Source organism: Carassius carassius, chromosome 48 (genome assembly GCF_963082965.1).
Source record: "Carassius carassius chromosome 48, fCarCar2.1, whole genome shotgun sequence".
NCBI classification, from domain to species: Eukaryota; Metazoa; Chordata; class Actinopteri; order Cypriniformes; family Cyprinidae; genus Carassius; species Carassius carassius.
In genome coordinates, this window is record NC_081802.1 from 1,741,230 (window position 1) to 1,760,813 (window position 19,584).

General features: G+C 38.7%; 2 protein-coding genes across 2 annotated transcripts; both read right to left on the bottom strand.

The window, feature by feature from the left end:
* Nucleotides 1-2,171: 2,171 nt before the first annotated feature.
* Nucleotides 2,172-12,482, bottom strand: LOC132131894 (major histocompatibility complex class I-related gene protein-like). The gene is made up of 6 exons (XM_059544045.1): nucleotides 12,364-12,482; nucleotides 9,211-9,474; nucleotides 8,836-9,114; nucleotides 8,175-8,468; nucleotides 7,265-7,363; nucleotides 2,172-2,384 (listed from the first exon to the last, which is right to left on the bottom strand). Exons 1-6 carry the CDS (start codon nucleotides 12,428-12,430, stop codon nucleotides 2,371-2,373), a joined length of 1,017 nt encoding a protein of 338 aa, XP_059400028.1. The 5' UTR covers nucleotides 12,431-12,482; the 3' UTR covers nucleotides 2,172-2,370.
* Nucleotides 12,483-15,023: 2,541 nt separating this feature from the next.
* Nucleotides 15,024-19,312, bottom strand: LOC132131897 (major histocompatibility complex class I-related gene protein-like). Its single transcript, XM_059544047.1, has 6 exons — nucleotides 18,667-19,312; nucleotides 18,140-18,406; nucleotides 17,782-18,060; nucleotides 17,301-17,591; nucleotides 15,740-15,849; nucleotides 15,024-15,219 (listed from the first exon to the last, which is right to left on the bottom strand). The coding sequence occupies exons 1-6, from the start codon at nucleotides 18,722-18,724 to the stop codon at nucleotides 15,091-15,093; spliced, it is 1,134 nt and encodes a 377-aa protein (XP_059400030.1). The 5' UTR covers nucleotides 18,725-19,312; the 3' UTR covers nucleotides 15,024-15,090.
* Between the last annotated feature and the right edge of the window lie 272 nt (nucleotides 19,313-19,584).

A 19,584-nucleotide genomic window follows, 5' to 3' on the forward strand; every position in this document is an offset into this window, starting at 1 on the left:
GAATCATTTGAATCAGATCGGGAGTATGGAGCGGGTTAGCAAATCATTTGAGTCAGTTCGGAAGTTCAAAGCGGGTTCGCGAATCATTTGAGTCAGTTTGGCGATCTCGAATCATTTGTATCAGTTCGGAGCAGGATAGCGAATCATTTGAATCAGATCGGGAGTACGGAGCGGGTTAGCAAATCATTTGAGTCAGTTCGGAAGTTCAAAGCGGGTTCGCAAATCATTTGAGTCAGTTTGGGAGTTCAAGCATTAAAGTAGTTTAGGGGGGGGGGGGCATTATAACAACCTGTTTACAACATAGATCTCAGCTCTTTCACATGGAAACCCAGCAATCAACTGGCCAGTATTGAGGGTGGTCAAATGATTATACGATTAAAACCCATTTATCTAAAGATGCTGACACACTAGCATTGATGTACAGTATAGCTAGTCCAATGAAACACATACAGTGTTATTTTCACACATGGATTTGTGGCCATCACTAAGTTGTTCATGAAGATCCTTGATTTCCTCTTCCTGTTAAAACCCTCCTGGTGCTGACAGCCAATCAATGACAGTGATAGCTCTTAACTCCGGATGTGAGAAGACAAAAAATTATTATAATAATAATAACTTCACACCCAATCAAATCACGGCCGTGAGACGACAGAAGAGCGCATTGAGTTCAGCTCGTAGCAGAATCGTGGTGATCATTGTGAGGTGTTTCAGAATGACTATTTTCAGGTTTGTGCAAAATGAATTAGTCTATTAGACTTCAGTTCACCATCTGAGCCACACACATGAATATACCTCAAATTATCCTGATGATAATAGAGAATAGAGTTAGATTGAAGGGGGGACGATGCTACTGTATATCTAGACACCAGAGAGGGGAAGAAAACACCTAGCAATCACACACAACTGTTGTGTTGAGAGGGTAAGTGGTGTTCTCCAGAGGTCAGGGATGACATTGGGAAGCTCCTCGAGCCGCGGGCCGCCGGATGAGAGAATCTGAAGATGTGGAAATCTCCAGTGAATCTCAGATGGAGCCCGCGGCGAGCAGCGGGGAGCGGGAGTGTGTGTATGTGTGTGTTTACCCACCGGGACGCTCATCTTCCCTACCTCTCGTCGAGCTAATGGCAGCTGGAATCACACAGTAAGTGCTCCGGCCCCTGAAAGTGAGAATAAACCTGCTGGGAGGAGAGAGATGGGGACCCTCGCTGTTTCAGACAAGAGGGCAGAGGAGGTGAGCCCAAACACACAGACAAAAAGCTCAGTGTCTCTTTAATTTAATTACACTTTATTATCTGAAACACCAGAGTTCAGTTTTATGAAAGAAAGGGAAGTGATGGCAGGAGAGACCTGTTATATAATATACTATAAACTTAAAAGGTTTAAAAAATAACTTATAACAAGGTAAGTTGAGTAATTGGGGAATTTTAAAGAAAAGTAAAAAATATTATTATTATTGTTGTTATTATCATTGCTACAAACAATACTAGTTCCAACAATCAAATGGATATGATGGTGTGTTGTATTCATTAAAGGAACAGTGCATCCAAGCATAAAAACTCTTATCATTTATTTTACTCACCATAGTTTCAGGTCAGATTTAATGTTTAATGGCTTCTGGGTAAAAGACAAATTCAACAGAATTTTACCATCAACAATAAAACTATATATATAAATATATATATATATATATATATATATATATATATATATATATATATAAATACCACCGTCAATCCATGAGCAGAACTCAGGACTGGTAATTTAATAAACCGTAATCTGCATAATTCATCAATTATTATTATTTAATCGCAGTATGCTAAGACCAAAATTGTAAATTCTGAGATATGGGAAAATATAAAGATATTAACTACTAATTCTATTAAAAATAAAAACTAGAAATTTGAGTTTGAAATGTCAGTTGTGTTCTAGTCTTCTCTGTTTTTACTCATACTTTACAAAAGACACATCATTTAAATGGAAACTTTGCATGTACCATTATTAAATGATTACTGAAAGTTGTTTTATTTTTACAGGTTTTTATTGTTTCTTACAGCCATTGTAATGAAAAAACAAACAAAGAAAACTGCAAGGCCTGTACTGAATTTTGAATGGGCATTCATTTATTTATTTATTTATTTTTTACATTTCAAACAGTGAAAGCCCTTAAACTACACATAATCAGTGAGCTTAGAAATGGAAAAAAAGGTTAAAAAAATGTTTTGGTCACACAAGTGTGATGAGAATTATTTGTTCTCCCACATCCTGAAGATTCCCAGTTATACTGAAATCTGGGGAAAGTGCAGATGATTAAAGGAAACTCTTCAAAGATTTTTGTCACTGCAGGTCGGCTTTTTATTTTGACCGATTTTCTGTTCACACTTTGGTTTCTGCAAAGTAATGTCATAATGATTAAAAGTGGATATTTAGAATTACACTGTTTAAAAACAAGCAAAAAAGGTAAACAAACAAACAACAACAACAAAACGTATTTTGAAAATGTTTTAATCCATATGAAATCTCAATCAGGTTTGGCCAGTTTATTCCAACTGATGTGGTTGCACGAGACTCTGAAAAAAATCTGATTATTATGGTCCATGTATAGGCAGCTACTGATGACTGGATTACGCATTTAGTTTGATTGAACAATAAATTCTTTAAATATCATGTAGAGATCATTTATTAACAGTATATGTACTTTCTTGAGATTTGAAGACACTTTGGAGTAAATTCAGATTAGCATTCAGAAGTTTATCATCACCCAGAACTGTAACTGCAGTGATGGCTGTTGAAGATGAGTCTTTGCATTTTAATTTATTTCAATAATCCTGAATCATTTCCAGCTATAATAGTTATTTTTGAGAAACGTATAGGTATCGTATGTATCCCTCGTTCCCTGAACAGAGCCCAATCACCTTCGAGTGGTAACAAAATGAGCCAATGATACACAGAGTACCTTGGTCTGCTGAATTTGCATCGCGAGCTCCGCCCCGCTGTGCAGGTTTATAAGGAGCCGCACGAGCAACTCGCACTCAAGTCTTTGCTGAGGAGCCGAGCCCAGTGACCCGGCCATTCTGTGGAACAGCGATGTGGCAAAGGACGTAATGTCTCCATTCCCTCCTTTGGGGAACGAGGGTTACATACATAACCTAGACGTTCCCTTTCAGTCGCTCACATCCTACGTTACGTCAGACAGAGAGTGACGAATGGAGTCCCTTACAAAACGCCACATAGCTGTCTTCCAGTGACCCGTGTGAGTGATAGCACCCTGTCGTGAGGGTCTATAGCTGACACAGAATACACTGGGTAGCATATTCCAGCTGGACGTATGCTAGCAGGCTGCCTGCTTGTAGGAGGACTTACAAAGGCAGGTATAAACCGAAAGGTGGAGATACACATGAACTCTGAGGTACCCAGCCCACAGGGTGGAAGTTTCAATGACAGAGCTGGGAAAGACACATGTTACAAAGAGATTTACCGTGGAAATACACACGTGAGATTGCCCAGACAGGGGAATCACAACACATGGAGGCACCTAGTCCCACACGGAGGACACGGGCTCTACACTGAGACTATAAAATGTCACAAATGTGTTAGGTGTCACCCAGCCCGCAGCTCTACAGATGTCTGTTAGCAAGGCACCATGCACCAGTGCCCAGGAGGAGGGTACACTCCTCGTTGAATGAGCTCTCACCCCTAGGGGGCATGGCTGCTCTTGAGCCTGATAAGCCAGGACAATAGCATCCACTATCCAGTGGGATAACTTCTGCTGGCCTCCGTAACAAACAAAGTGCTAAGGTCCTAAGGCACTGAGTTCTGTCCACGTAAGTGTGGAGCACACGTACTGGAGAGAGCAGTGCCAGGGCTGGGTCTGAATCCTCCAGGGGCAGCGCTTGCAAGTTCACCACCTGATCTCTAAAAGGAGTGGTGGGAAGTCTGGGCACGTACCCAGGCCGGGGTCTCGAGATAACATGAGAGTTGACCGGCCCGAATTCCAGGCACGCTCCATCAACTGAAAATGCCTGCAGGTCCCTGACCCTCTTCATTGAAGACAAAGCCATCATATTTTCAGTGGAACCGCTCTCTTGCGCTCAAATTGTCTCAGGCAATACAGCAGTGACTGAGCGCACTGATTTGTAAGCTGCGCAAACATGGCGACCGATTCTATTTCCATTAGGGCTGGGTATCGATTCAGATGTTCCAGATCGATTCGATTTCGATTCACAAGCTCTCAAATCGATTCGATTTCGATTTCCGATTCGATTTCGATTAGATTTTCTATACTCGATTTTCGATTCAAGTCAGTGAATTTAGATTTAATATAAATACTTTATGTATAAAAAAGAACAGTGAACATAAGTTTACAATTGGGTAATTAATAAAAAGAAATTAAGAGCCACAAACCTGTATATTAAACTCTTTTATTTTAGGTACACTTGGGTACATTAAAACCGAACCCATCTCTAATTTTCAAGTGCATACAAGTACAAGTCCAAGTACAAGTCTCGCGGGCCACACGCATATAATTTACACATTACGTCACCAATACAAACAATCTGGACATAGACATGGCCAGCGCTGATGTGGACTTCTTCAATTTATACTTCCAAAAGCGTACGCTGATGGTCCGCTCTGCAACAAATATGTGAACAAACAATTGCCCAGAATTATTGTACATCACTGTCTTTATATTCTTTATTGATGGATTTTTGTATGTGTTCAGTCGCTAGCATTCTCCGAACTAAAGGCTGTTGATGTCTATTTGAATTGAATTCTGCCAAAGTGCGCGCTTGTATGTGGTCATAATGTTATGTGAGTAAGTCTGCTCATGTCTGAAAATAATTTATGAAAAACAAAATAATTTCACATAAAAACATTAGGCTATAGCTTATATTTCTTTAGTAGCCTACATTTAAAAAAAAATAAAATTAATTGTAAAACAAAGTTTTTTTTTGTGTGCGTGTGTTCAGCATATGGTGGGCCGCATTTGAATTCGTGACGGGCCGCGGGTTGAGAACCACTGCTTTAAGCACTGAATGAATGAATGACAGGTTCGTTGGTAACATCGCACAAGGCACATAAGAGGGTTACATCTAGTGGAGAATATTTGTAATTGGATTAACGCTAATTTTACGTTCAATGTCTGCGGAAATAAATATGGAAAAAAATCGATTCATGGCCTTTGAGAATCGATTTTGAATCGACCACATTTTAAAAAACGATTAATCGAAAAATCTATTTTTTTACCCAGCCCTAATTTCCATACCGAGAAAAGAGATCCTCTGCACAGGGGAGAGTTTGCTCTTTTCCCAGTTGACCTGAAGACCCAGACAGGGCAATGTGTCTGAGCACCAGATACCTGTGCTCGCACAACTACGCTCGAGAGTGAGCTAGAATCAGCCAGTCATCGAGGTAGTTGAGGATACGGACACCTCGTTCCCTGAGAGGAGCCAGGGCTCCCTCCGCGACCTTCATAAAGACACAGGGAGACAGGGCCAACCCGAAAGGAAGAACCTTGTACTGAAATGCCTGCCCCTCGAAAGCAAACTGAAGAAATGGTCTGTGTCGAGGAAGAATGGAGACATGAAAGTACACGTCCTTCAGGTCGATTGCTGCAAACCAATCCAATGGATGAATGCATTTAAAAATGTGCTTGGGTATTAGCATCTGGAACGGAAGTCTGTGAAGAGCTCTGTTCTAGGCACGCAAGTCCAGAATTGGCTGTAACCCACCTGTTTTCTTGGATACTATGAAGTATGGGCTGTAAAAGCTGGACTTCATGTCGGCTGGGACCGGGACCAGCTCTATCGCCCCCTTTGCCAGCATGGTCGTGACCTCCGCGAGCATGACAGGAGCATCCTTGCCCACCATCATCGCGCGACCACCCCGAAACCTGGGGGGACGCCGGGCGAACTGAATCATGTAGCCGAGACTGATCATTTGGATGAGCCAGCGGGATGGCCTGGGGAGCTCTAGACAGGCTCCCGGAAGCTGATCCAGCGGGGTCAAGGGAACTACAGGCATACCCACAGTGGGGCAGCGAGGTGGAACAGACAGCCCCAGCAGGGGAGCCATAGTGTCCCTTAGCGGGGGCAGAGTGCGAGCACTCATCTGATTCCAAGTGGCAAAGAGGGCATGAGAAAGCAATGCGTTCACGAGCCAGCTCTGCGTGGAAACTGGCAAGGGGAGAGGGGAACGAGAGTGTCGAGGAAGCATGTTGTCAACTGTCGTCCGTGGCCTCTAAGGACCCGGAGGTAGAGGAAAAAACTCTTTTAGTGAAGGTTTGGGCGGAACTAAAAGAAAACGAGAACAAAGGATTCTCCCACGGCCCTCCTCCGGGGGAAGCAGTGGTCCTGCTACCATTTCCTGATGAGCTGACATCCCCAACTTCGGCCAGCCTGCACTGCGGCCGGGTTGAAAGATGCTGCTGTGGCCGAGCGGCAGTGGAGGAGACCGCAGGGGGGTGCTCTCAGTGATGAGCAAGATGAGGTGGCCGCCTCGGCGGCAGTGTGGAGGCAGCAGCGGGTCTGCCAGGGCAGGATGTGATTGTTGGCCTCAGACTGCTTGTGGGGGCAGCAGAGAACTGCTGAGCAAAATTCTCCACCGCATCGCCGAAGAGGACAGCCTGAGAGACCGGGGAGTTGAGTAGCTGAGTCCAATCAGACTCCCTCATGTCTGCCAGGTTAAGCCATAGGTGGCGCTCCTGGAACACCAAAATTTAGTCTTTTAGAGATAGAAAAAGCTCTTTCAGTGGTGCATAAGCGCTCAGGGGAACGTGGGAGCTGAATGCAGGAAGCCCAGACGAACCACTGAATCGCTCCGTCACACCATCACCAGCTGATTTGCTTGTAAACACTACGGTGAAAGCAGCAAGCGATGTGATGGCTCTGAAGTGAAAGCTTGAGTGCGAGTTGCTCGTGCTGCTCCTTATATACCCCCACAGTGGGGCGGAGCTTGCGATTCAAATTCCACAGGCCAAGGTAGTCTGTGTATCATTGGCTAATTTTGTTATCACTCGAAGGTGATTGGGCTCTCAGGCGAGATCCCATTCGTCAGTCTCTTTCTGACGTAACGTAGAACGTGACCGACTGAAAGGGAAATATGTGCTATGCTCATATTCTGGGTTCGTCTGTTTGCTTGTATATAGTATGCATCATCAATAAGGTGTATACTGAACTGAATCTTTTAACGTCACTATGTGGTACATTAAAGGGATAGTTAACTCAAAAGATAATCATAATAACGTTACACCTCACTATTAGCAACTTACCTTCATTACTCTTGATCACGAACCTTCTGGACGGTCTTTCCAGTGGACGGTGCTCCACCACACAAAAATATTGGTTCATCTTCGAGTTATCTGGAGAAACTTGAAGGATATATAACAGGTAGTCAACAAAAATGACTGTTCCAAGTGCGGCGGTAAACACAAACCAGTCACGTTAAACTCATTCACAAAATCACCACCAGGTGCTCAAAGCTGGAATTGGGACATTTTCAATGAAGATGAAATAAAGGAAAATGACTGGTAATATTAATAACGAAAATAATATAGCATTAAAACATTTAATCTTAATTAATTATTCATCATATAAATCCATATAAAACTGTTTGACTACTGTTACAGTGAAATATTAAAGTTTCGGTAATACTAGCCAGTCTTTCAGATAATTATGCATTTTGAGAGGTGTGCATTATGCCTTAAAATAAATGAAAGTAGTGAAAGTGAAGTGACATTCAGCCAAGTATGGTGACCCATACTCAGAATTTGTGCTCTGCATTTAACCCATCCGAAATGCACACACACAGAGCAGTGAACACACACACACACTGTGAGCACACACCCGGAGCAGTGGGCAGCCATTTATGCTGCGGCGCCCGGGGAGCAGTTGGGGGTTCAATGCCTTGCTCAAGGGCACCTAAGTCGTGGTATTGAAGGTGGAGAGAGAACTGTACATGCACTCCCCCCACCTACAATTCCTGCCGGCCCGGGACTCGAACTCACAACCTTTCGATTGGGAGTCCGACTCTCTAACCATTAGGCCACGACTTCCCTTTAATAAATAAAATTATAGAAAAAGCAGGCATCATCTTCTGACGAGATGTGGCTATTCACTTGGCACGACCCTCACAGTGCATTATGGGTACCCCATAAACACTATAGCGCATTATTAACTTACTTTTGTTACGCTTGATCTCATCCTCAGTCAGATTCTTCTGGATCTTCATCCCCTCGTGCTCCACCACACAAACATACTGGTCCTTCTTCCACTTGTCTGGATAGATATTGAAGGTAGATGTCTTCTGGAAGGTCTCATCTTCATTTGGTAGTAACTCTCCAAGCTCCACATCCTCATCGTGATCTTCTCCATTTCTTAACCAGGTGATATTCACTGCTGATGGGTAGAAACCTGTGGCATGACACACTACTGGAGAAGAGGAATTCTTCTGTATCAGAGACACTAAAGGAGAGACTTAAAAAAAAAACAAAAAAAAAAACAAGAGATTTATATGAAAGTTTAATACTTCAAATGTATGCAAAAGATCAACTTACACATAAATGCAGCTATTTTTTGTTTTAACCCTCCGGTGCTCATTTTAGAATTACATTTGTAATATCATCATCAAAAGTGACACTTTTTGTTCTGTACAATTGCCACATATGTCAGAGGTTGCACGCCTCTGGAGCAACTAGGGGTTAAGTGTCTTGCTCAGGGACACATTGGTGTCTCACAGTGGATTCGAACACGGGTCTCTCACACCAAAGGCATGTGTCTTATCCACTGCGCCAACACCACCACTACTTGATAAAACAAAATAAATTTCTTGAAGAAAAGCTACCTCTTCTCTTTAAAGCCTCTTTCCCTAATGTCAAGAAATATTTGATCCAGTCAATGCGGTCTTTATCGCAGTATTGTTTCAGTAATTCAAGTTGTTCACTGTCATTGTTCCACTTCATCACTGTGGATATTCCCTGTGCTACAGGTGAGATGTATCTGAACTCCTTCAGGTCCAGTGAGATAAAATCTTCTCCATCATAACCGTGCTGATCAAACCCATCTGACTCATTAGTCTTATCATCCCAACCACATCCATACATCCTCTGATACACATGAACACCTGAGGAAGAAAAGGAGGTGCTAAGATCTGCTCTTTTTTACTGTAAAAGATCATTCTTTCACATTTAAAACGGTAGTATCGAGTATTGTAACTCACCATGTGACTGATTTAATTGCTGCATTAGAACAGTAATGTTGATTTTGTTGATCTGCTGCACTCGTTCTCTGATCTCAGTATATTCTTCCCAGAAGTATCCAGATGCATACCTCATCCAGTCCTGTTTGGGAATCAGCTTCTTTGTCACACTGTCATAATAATCAATCTGCTGTCCATCCAGTGTAGTTACAGCAGAAAACTCTGGGAATCCAGCAATCGTCTGTCCATTTATTTCAGTGTAAGCTATAGTGAAGGTGTGCCTTTCTGAACAAGCAAAAAGACAAACACAGTTAAACACCAAATACAGTGCCATAAATCAAATTACTGTTTGAGTCGTTCAGTTTTTTTTTCTTCACATCACTACTTTTCCAGTTTCACCATAAACTAGATAATGTTTGTCAAGACAAACTGTAGGTTTGCTTGAGAAAGTCTAGTCTGAAAAAGTTTGAAGCAATATTAAGTATATAATTAGTTGTTTTAAAAGCTCAAAATTTGAAGGTTAAGTTTTTCAAACAGATGTAACTGTTCTTGCTGGTTCTGAATAGGTGCTATGGTGTTATTAGTTGGTTTCTAGGGTGTTGCTAGGGTACTCTGGATGGTTGCTAGGTTGTAGCTAAGCAGTTGCTATGCAGTTGCGAGGGTATTCCCAGTGGTTGCTATGGTGTTATGGGTGATTGATAGGTGGCTATCAGGGTGTTCTCTGTGGTTAGACTAGACCATTGATAAGTGGTTGCTATGGTACTGTGTGTGGTTGATAGGCAGTTGCTAGCGTGTTCTGAGTGGTCACTAAGGGATTATGTGTGGTTGTTAGGGAGTTGCCATGTAGTTGCAAGGTCTTAGCATGTTTGCTAACCTATTTCTTGCATGTTTTAACACCTCACTAGCATGTTTATAACATGTTTGCATGCTGTTAACATGATTTAACACATAACTAACATGTTTTGGCATGTTTCTAAAATCATTTAACACACCGCTAGCATGCTTTACCATTTTTCTAGCATGATTTGCACACCGTTAGCATATTTTATCGTTTCTAACAACATTTAGCACACAGCTATCATGTTTTAACTTGATTTAACTTACTGCTAGATAGATAGATAGATAGATAGATAGATAGATAGATAGATAGATAGATAGATAGATAGATAGATAGATAGATAACATTAAAAAAAATTCAAATGAAATCTCATTTTTACAAATCCATTTCAAGGCACATTCATATGTGGTTTGAATTCTTATTCAAATTGCTGAATGTCTGTGCAGAAATAAGGTGTTATGAACGCACACACAAAACGAGAGAATCCAATTGCAGTGTTTAATGGGGAATCCAAAAATCAACATGCAAAAACAGGCAAAAGGTCAAATACCGAAAAGCAGTCCAAAACAAGAAACACGGAAAACACTAGGGAACACGAGAAAAAGCAGGGTGACAGAAAACAGTGATGAATCGGACAAAGGCTTGTGGGAAATGTAGTACCTGCAGTGGGGTGACTATATGGGGGAAGTGAGACCACTAGTGGACACCCAGGGATACACAGACCAGACACTTTGACATAAGGCAGACAACATTTGTATTGCAAACTGTGTTGCTGTTATTGTTATTTTACAGTCAAACAAAAGAGCACTAATTGACACACACATCGAATTTGAACAGTAGCGATACATAGTGTGGACAGTCAATCATTTAAATCAGATTCCAATCAGATATGCACAAAAAATGTATTTGGACTGACACGCTAAACACAGCTTTACTCAGAAATAGCATTTCAGTAGTTTTTCACTAAATAGGCATCACTGAAATGCTTTAAACTCAAAACTCTACTGGGAAAACAGTTTTGATATTGCATAATCATGGAAATGTTACTTTAAACCTTTTTGCAAGCTCAATTTGTCATAACAAGATATTTTAGCCTATGGCTGTCTAAAATATCTTGATAGACACAACTACTTAAACGATAGCATGACAAAAACCTAAAACAACAGGAAAAGCAACTGAATAACAGATGACCCACATGTAACAATAGTTTGCTATTTTATCTATTAATTAAAAATATGATATAGCCAATTCTAGAGGTAAATAAGATCATTGAAACATTGGTAAGTTAGCTAAAAGAATAAAGCCAAATTAGACTGTTATTATTGAGCTCAACTGCCCTGACGAACTCAGGGGGTGAAAAAGTTCACGTGTCACAAAATAAAGCACACTCTTTTGACTTATATCTGAAGGCATGAGCTAGAGATGGTAAATATGACCAAACTCTTATTTTTATTTTACAGTATGAGTAATTTTAGTTCATGATAATTAATACTATTATATTTTTGTTATTTTACAGTATCTTTCACTCATGTCTTTTATCAAACACATGAGTGAAATAAACTGTTTTCAGGTACAGTAGGTCTATTTAAAAGTACACTGAAGTAAGAAAAGATACAGGAACTGAATAAAGTTATTATTCTGGGACTAAAATTTCTGTCTGTATCTAAAATGTTAATCAAACAAGAAAAGAAAAGAAAAAACTCACTCACTGATATTGACTAATTTCAGTAGCTTTAATAGGGACCAATGTATAAATATTTAATTCACACACTGTACAAAAGATAACTGTGCAATTTACAGTAACTTGCTGGCAGTAATTGGCAAGTAAGTTGCTGTGATATATTCCACAGTATGATGCTGTAAGTTAAATCACAGTACAGTAACTTTGAGCAGTCCTCCACACTGTGCGGTTGTATGAAATTTAGCCACTGTTCATGCATATAATATGAACATTTATTGAAAACTTGAAGATTAAAACCACTGCCTGGCAATTAACTAAACTGTCATTGATTATTATTAAAACAAAAATTATCAAGAAAAAGAAACATCCAAAAATAAACACTGATTCAAAATATTGATAAAAACTAAAGTAACACAGAGTTCAACACACGGAAGTAGCTGAAGGCCTCGCTGACAGAAATCTTTCTTTTTCATACCATGCTCTTTTCTGTGGCTTTATTCATGGCAAGAGCCAAATTTAATTATTCAAAGATAAAACTTAATGAGATATTTAAGTCTTTGTTGTTATTGTTGTTGTAAAATCCCTAAGACTAAATTTGGATTTACTTGGTTAGCTGATAGAGAATTCATCCCTAATGATTAATTGTTAATCTCACCTGAGTAAACAAAACGCACGCAGAAGAAGAAAATGATGAGCTTCATTTTGGACAAAAATCCATGCATTTGAATCTCAAATAAGTGTATCTGTCAAAGAGCACTGCAAACACTCTGTAGACTTCACCACATCCACAGGAAGAAGTCGTTAATGAGGGAAGCTACACGCCTATATAAACAGTTTCAATACGGATGTTTAAGGGGGAATGTTTTACTCAAAAGTTGACCACACCAATTCGTTTTTTTTTCCAGAGAGACATTCGATCATTTCTGTTAACACTTTATTTTGATAGCCTACTTCAGACATTTTACTAACAGGTAGATCTAACACTAATATTCAGGTACAGAAGTAAGTGATCAAACATAAAATATCACTGGATAGTCTTCACTGTATAGTGAGTGATTGGCTTTTTGTCTCTTATTGCTCTTTGATTAACATTAATGACACACACATCATCAGGTTCATCAGGCTGCTGTCACTTTAAGACTTAATGCACAAATCTAATATACTTTTACACAAGCCGTTTCCTTTTCAACTGTTTACACAAATTTAAGACATAACCGACTGTGTTTGTGTGAATACTGACCATGATGGGCATTTTGACAATTTTGTGCGTATTAGAAACTTTACGTGCAACATTCAGTGAAATAAAACCCTGTTCAATAGTCGAAACCTGTTTGAGAAGTGGTTTCATGTGAAGTGGAAAATAACCAACATCATCTGTACAAATGTTTATGGTTGTAAGATAACCAAGAAGGTTCCAGTTATATAATTATGAATGTGCTAGTTACAGATGGAAAGTGTTAGAAGTTATTTACAGATGTACAATCTGGAGGTGTGTTATGTGTTGTTCAGGTGGGATATGGCTGGGGGGAAAAACTGTTCTTGTGTCTGGCCTTTTTGGTGCACAATGCTCTGTAGCGCTGGCAATGGGACAACAGTTCAAAGAGGAAGTGTGCTAGGTGTGTGGAGTCCAGAGTGTTTTTACCAGCCCTTTCCTCACTCTGGAGGTCTAAAGATCTTGGAGGTTTGGAAGGGGGGAACCAATAATCCTCAGCAGTCCTGACTCTCCGATGTAGTCTTCTGATGTCTGATTTGGTGGCTGATCTTACTGCAGCCACAGTGCTGTTCATGAAAGTGAGTAGAGGGAGTGCAGGGGGTTCCTCCTGAAGTCCACTATCATCTCAACTGTTTTCAGCATGTAAAGCTCCAGGTTGTTAAGACTGCACCAGACAGCCAGCTCTTTAACCTCCTCTCTGTAAGCAGACTCGTCACATTCCTGGAGCACTGCAAACACTCTTCAAAAATTTCACCACATCCACAGGAAGAAGTGGTTACTGAGGGAAGCTCTAAACAGTTTCAATATGGATGTTTAACACTGGATAGTCTTCACTGTATGAATAAATACAGTCCTTACAGATAAAATTGCAAAAAAGTTATTTAGTCAAGAGTATTGAGTAACTTGCTCTTTGGTTAACATTAATGACACATACAGCAGCAGGTTCATTTCGCTGGTGTAACTTTCCTTTTCAACTGTTTACACTCATTTAAGACATAACGACTGTGTTTGTGTAAATACTTTACAGAAGCTTTACATGCAATATGCAGTGAAAAAGAACTCATTAGTTGCGAGCTGTCTGAGAAGTGGTTTCATCTGTATACACTTTGGGTGTGTAGGTGCAGTAGACAGCACATACTGTGTCCTCACTGAAACTGATAAATGATAAAGTTACATTCTCTGTGAGCTCTTTTATCAAAAGCAACTATGTTCGCAAGTTCCTTCGTCACCAACCGAGTTCAATGGAACTTACAACCATAATTATCTAACAATGCTTTAGGGAAATGCACCTCAGTCAAATTGTACATATTCATTGAGATTTGTAATTCTGCTTTTGTAAATTTTAAGGACATTCCCATCATCCTGCAGCTATTGAATCTATTCACAGAAAAACTGTAAAAGTACTTGTATATTTTGGATTGAAAAACAAATATACAGGAATAGGAAAACTTTGCTACAAGTTGAAATGCTTTCTCAGACGTTGGTTTCTGAAAATGAATCTCATAAAGAACAAAAGAAGATCTTATTAATTTCACTAAAGCAGCATGTGACAAAACATTTGGCTTTGTTTCATAAACAGCAAAAGTCATTTAGCATTCAAACATTTGTAATCACGTTTATATGTGTGTGTGTATACACACATTCACTCAATATTTTGCCAGAATTTACATATTATTCCTATTTTCAGATTTATATTTTCTTATGTACAAGTTTTATGGAAGAAAAAAGAGAACTGCATGTGATATTAAAGTTTTAGTTTATTTTTATCCCATTTAAGATAGCTGTCAAATGATTCTTATTCAGTGAACTGTATATGTAGAAATAAAGGGTTCCTTTGATTTAAACTAGATATGAATACCAGTGTTAAAAGACAGGATAACAGTTGGAGTAGTACATTCAAAGCTCCCATTACACCTGATATTAATATAAGTTTAATAACCAGACAGTATCTGGGTGCTCTTTAGCTGACTGGCATTTGCACCTCATATCGATGTGTCTCCAGTCTGCTTTTATAGATGAAACGCCACACAGATGATATAAAGTGTTCTTTTTCTGTGTTTCTTTTGGTCATGTTGTCATCTTTATTGGGAAAATGTCAGGTCCATGACGTCCAAACTCATGTATCTTTTATTAATTTAACATGTTTTGGTCACAAATGCATGCTGGAAATCATCTGATCTCCACATCCTGAAGACTGACAACCTCACCAAAATCTGGGAGACTTGATTGGAGGAAACCCTTTAAAGACTCATCACTATCATTACTGTCTGAAATTGTTATTAACCCACTCCGTTTTATCTGCAAAGAAATGTAATACAAATTAGTTAAATTAATATATGTTTAATTACACCAATTACCAAATCCTGCAAATCTCTTTCTCTAATATTGCTTGAAAACAAACGTTTAAATACATTGAAATGCATATTTTATAGATACAGAAAATAGTTTGAATCCAAATGAAATCACATTAGGTCCATTTATTCCAAATGAAATGGTTAGAAGAGACAGTTTTCATTTAGACTAAACTATTGTGGTCCATGTAAAGGAAATTACTGAAAACTGGATTCATTTCTCAACATTTGAAGATGTTTTGGAGTCAGTTTACACTAGCAATCAAAAGTTTATCACATGTGAATTTAACTGAATTTAAATCCACTTTACTGGAATTACAATCAAACACATTAAAATGTGTGTAAATCCAAATGTTTGAAAGCTTGAGTAATTGCTGAGGACATTCCCATTAATCCTACAGTTAATGAAACCACTTGAATTGGGAAATAAGAGCAAAAAAGAGAGAGAGATATAAACATATACTTACTTTCCAAACAATCAATGCAGTACCAATAACCAGGACTATGAGGACTACGAGGATGACAGTGAACACGTCTGTCAAACCAACAAGTATTGTGAAGTATTTTTTTGTAGGTCCTTAAACACATATAAAAAACACGTAATAAATAAATAAATGAAAATACAAAAATTCACAGAAACAGCAAAATAAGGTTGAAATATCTTAGTGATAAAATAAAAACCAATACTAATAATAACAAGCTATTAATTAGTTAGGTCCAGGGTTATTATCATTAACAAAATGAAATTGTTAGTTGGAATAACAACAAACAAACAAAGCTATCGTATGACTTTGGAAGACTTGAAATATGGACAATGTCACATGGACTCATTTCATAATTTGTCTAACTCTTTAGCTAGTCACTTTCATTGTATGAAAGAAGATCATACTAGACATTGTGCTGTATGTTGTCTTTTATGTTCTGCAGATGAGAGTTGTGTAGGTTTGAACGACGAGAAATAATTATGACAGAGTGATCATTTTCACACTGTAAAAAATGATTGTGATTTTGACAGTAAAAGATGGTAAAAATGCTAAAGTAAAAACCTTTTAACTGGTTAATATTATGTTTCCATACTATATGCAGTGAATAAATGTAATTACATTTATTTTAATACATTTCATACATTTAATACATTTAAAATACTGTTAAAAATAAATTTTTTGGAAGTGAAAAAGAAAAAGTAATTGTATAATTTAAAGTGAAAAACAGTACGCGTGGAACTTCATATATGATGTTTTTTGTTGAAATAGCATTTTTAGTTTTTTTCTTATAATATGTGTACATTAGGGTTTAATCTTGCATGTAATGTTGTTAAATTAATGTTTATTGCATTATTTTTCCTGTATGTCACCATGATGGGGATTATTGTTTTGTGAATGACACTGTGTGCACCTTCTATATATAAGTATTGTCCTCCTCAGTTTTTGGAAAGTGGTTTGTGATTTGGTTCATTATGTGACTTTCTCATCACAGCAGTTTTTGGTTAATCAGTGCATTACAATGGTTCAAAACAGATAGTAACACTTCAATATGTTGGTTTATTAACATTACATCAGTTAATGAAATATTGTATTTTATTGCGAATATAAGTTTGGTTTGTAAAACCTAAAATATTGCTAACATAATTTTTATGGTAAAGTTCTGGCTGCTGGTATTTTACTGTAAATGTCTCAGACATTTTTGTTTTACAGTGCGGGTGAACTATACACTTCTTCATATCTGATTTCGGTTTACAAAATCTATTTGATAAGTTTGCCCAGTGTGATCTTGCAGGGTAGGTTCAGCCGAAACGGATAATTCTGTCATCATTAACTCACCCTTGTGCTGTTCAAACCTGTAAGACTTTCATTCACCTTTAAAAAACGGTATAAAACATACTGTATTGTAAATGAACGCTGAGAGATTTCTGTCCCTCCATTAAGATCAAATGACCTATTAGCCAAATGTGGTGAGGGTAGGATAAAATTCATAGCGAGTACTAAAAAACAACAACCATAACACTATACCGCACAATTAGCAACTTACCGTAGTTACTCTTGATCTCGTCCTCAGTCAGATTCCTCCGTATAGTCCCTGTCTCGTGCTCCATCTCACAAACATACTGGTGCTTCTCCCATTCATCTGGAGTAACACGGAGGGAAACAGTCTTCTGGAAGGTCCCATCTTCATTTGGTAGTAACTCTCCAAGCTCCACATCCTCATCGTGATCTTCTCCATTTCTTAACCAGGTGATATTCACTGCTGATGGGTAGAAACTTGTGGCATGACACACTACTGGAGAGAAGGGGTCCTTATGTAACAGAGACACTTCAGGAGCTACAAAAGATTGAGATCAATGTGAGGAAAATAACTAATTCTCAGATACGTTTATTAACATTTATCCATATGATCAACTGTGCTAAGTTATGTTTTGATGAAGCAATGCATGAGAAAGGAAAGACACATGTTAATAATAATAAAATAAATCTACTTGTTGGACAAACTGACATTCTCAAAAACAAGCTACCTCTTCTCTCTAAATCCACTTTGCTTGAACTCAAGAACTCTTTAAGCCAGTAAACGCAATCTTGTTCATAGTATTGTTTCAGTAATTCAAATCGTTCTCTGTCAGTGCTCCACTTCATCACTGTGGATATTCCCTGTGCTACAGGTGAGATGTATCTGAACTCCTTCAGGTCCAGTGAGATAAAATCTTCTCCATCATAACCGTGCTGATCAAATCCACGTGAGACTTCAGTCTCATCATCCCAATCACATCCATACATCCTCTGATACGTGTGAATACCTGAAGTAGAAATAGTCGGAACCATAAGATCTGCTCTTTAATAATTGTGTAACATGTAGTAGAAAGTATTGTAACTCACCATGCGACTGATTGAATCGTTGCATTAGTACATGAATATTGTTTTTGTAGATCTGCTGCACAGATTTTCTAATCTCAGTGTCTTCTTTCCACTGGTCTGTAGATGCAAACTCCTTCATCCAGTCCCGTTTTGGAATCAGTTTCTTTATCTCACTGTCATAATAATCAATCTGCTGTCCATCCAGAATAGTTACAGCAGAAAACTCTGGAGTTTCTGCAACCGTCTGTCTATTTACTCCGGTGTATGTAGTGATGAGCGTGTGAGACGCTGAGAAAATATTCAACAAACAAAGACACATTTCTCAAGTATGATTAAACACCAAATCAAATAACTATTAAAAACCACAATCCAAATGAACATCAATTGAATCTGAGACCCTAGTCCCACTGAAAACTATCAGACCAAAACAAATCTATTCTAATTAAACACATCTCGTGATTTTCTGTCTGTTCAACACATGGAAGTAGCTGAAGGAGTTGCTGAAGGAGATAGTCATAGTTTAAATGACTTTACGCATCAAATCTCACCTGAATGAACCAAAGGTATGCAGATGAAGAAAATGATGATTTTTAGATGAAAATCCATTAATTTGACACACAATTCTTTATGCAGTCATCGAAGAGCGCTGCTTAAACTCTGTAGCATTTCCAACACCCGAAAACGTCAGGAAAAACTGGCTAGCATTTCTCTGTCAGCAAAGCTTTCAGCTACTTCCGTGTGTTGAACAGAGAAGATCACAAAATGTTTTTAATCTGATAATGCCGTGTTAACTGAGTTGAAAAGCAGGTTATTGTTTTGGTGAAGCTTCACTGAAATTGTCTCATGCAGGCAGAGCTATCTAAAAGGCTAAATGAGACAAGCCTGAGAACTGCTCAATGTAAATGACTGAATCTACTGTATGCACATTTTAATGTAAATTAAAGAACAGACTTGCTTTCAAGGGGTGTCTATGTGCCACAGCTCTGTGAAAGATGATTTAAACTATAGTCAACATGAAACACAAGAAATTGACATTTTCTACAGTCAGCTGAACGGATCTAGGAATGGTAAGAAATGGTGTAAATTTAAACTATTATATATATATATATATATTACTGTCGTACTTAACCTGAAAGAGAAAACAGACCTAATATATGCAATCAACTTATTTACAAGCATTTGCATTCCTGTATTAGCATACAGTTTCAGCATTTAAGTGTAAAACACACTTGTACCTCTATAATTCCCTCTAAACCCCTCAGTCTCACACTCACGCCAGGTGAAGTCCAAGTAGAGCGTGGCTTTAGCGTTGACTGATGTTTTGTTTTGCTCACACTGGCCTCAGGCGTCTGGAGTCGCTGCACCCAACAGACCTGCTAACGAGCTAGCATGAGGCTAACCAGACAAATCCAGACATGATTAATAACACGACAGAGGCAGAAGTGCATAAAGAGTTGCGCGAGAGA

What these genes read in the sequence shown, in the direction of transcription:
- LOC132131894 (XM_059544045.1), bottom strand. Translation starts at nt 12,430, where the DNA reads ATGCATGGATTTTTGTCCAAAATGAAGCTCATCATTTTCTTCTTCTGC. An exon ending in AGAGGCTTTAAAGAGAAGAG is followed by an intron (nt 8,469 to 8,835) that starts GTAGCTTTTCTT and finishes TTTTTTTTTAAG; the next exon opens with TCTCTCCTTTAGTGTCTCTG. An exon ending in TGAGATCAAGCGTAACAAAA is followed by an intron (nt 7,364 to 8,174) that starts GTAAGTTAATAA and finishes ATATCCTTCAAG; the next exon opens with TTTCTCCAGATAACTCGAAG.
- LOC132131897 (XM_059544047.1), bottom strand. Translation starts at nt 18,724, where the DNA reads ATGGATTTTCATCTAAAAATCATCATTTTCTTCATCTGCATACCTTTG. An exon ending in AGTGGATTTAGAGAGAAGAG is followed by an intron (nt 17,592 to 17,781) that starts GTAGCTTGTTTT and finishes AATCTTTTGTAG; the next exon opens with CTCCTGAAGTGTCTCTGTTA. An exon ending in CGAGATCAAGAGTAACTACG is followed by an intron (nt 15,850 to 17,300) that starts GTAAGTTGCTAA and finishes TATGTGTTTAAG; the next exon opens with GACCTACAAAAAAATACTTC.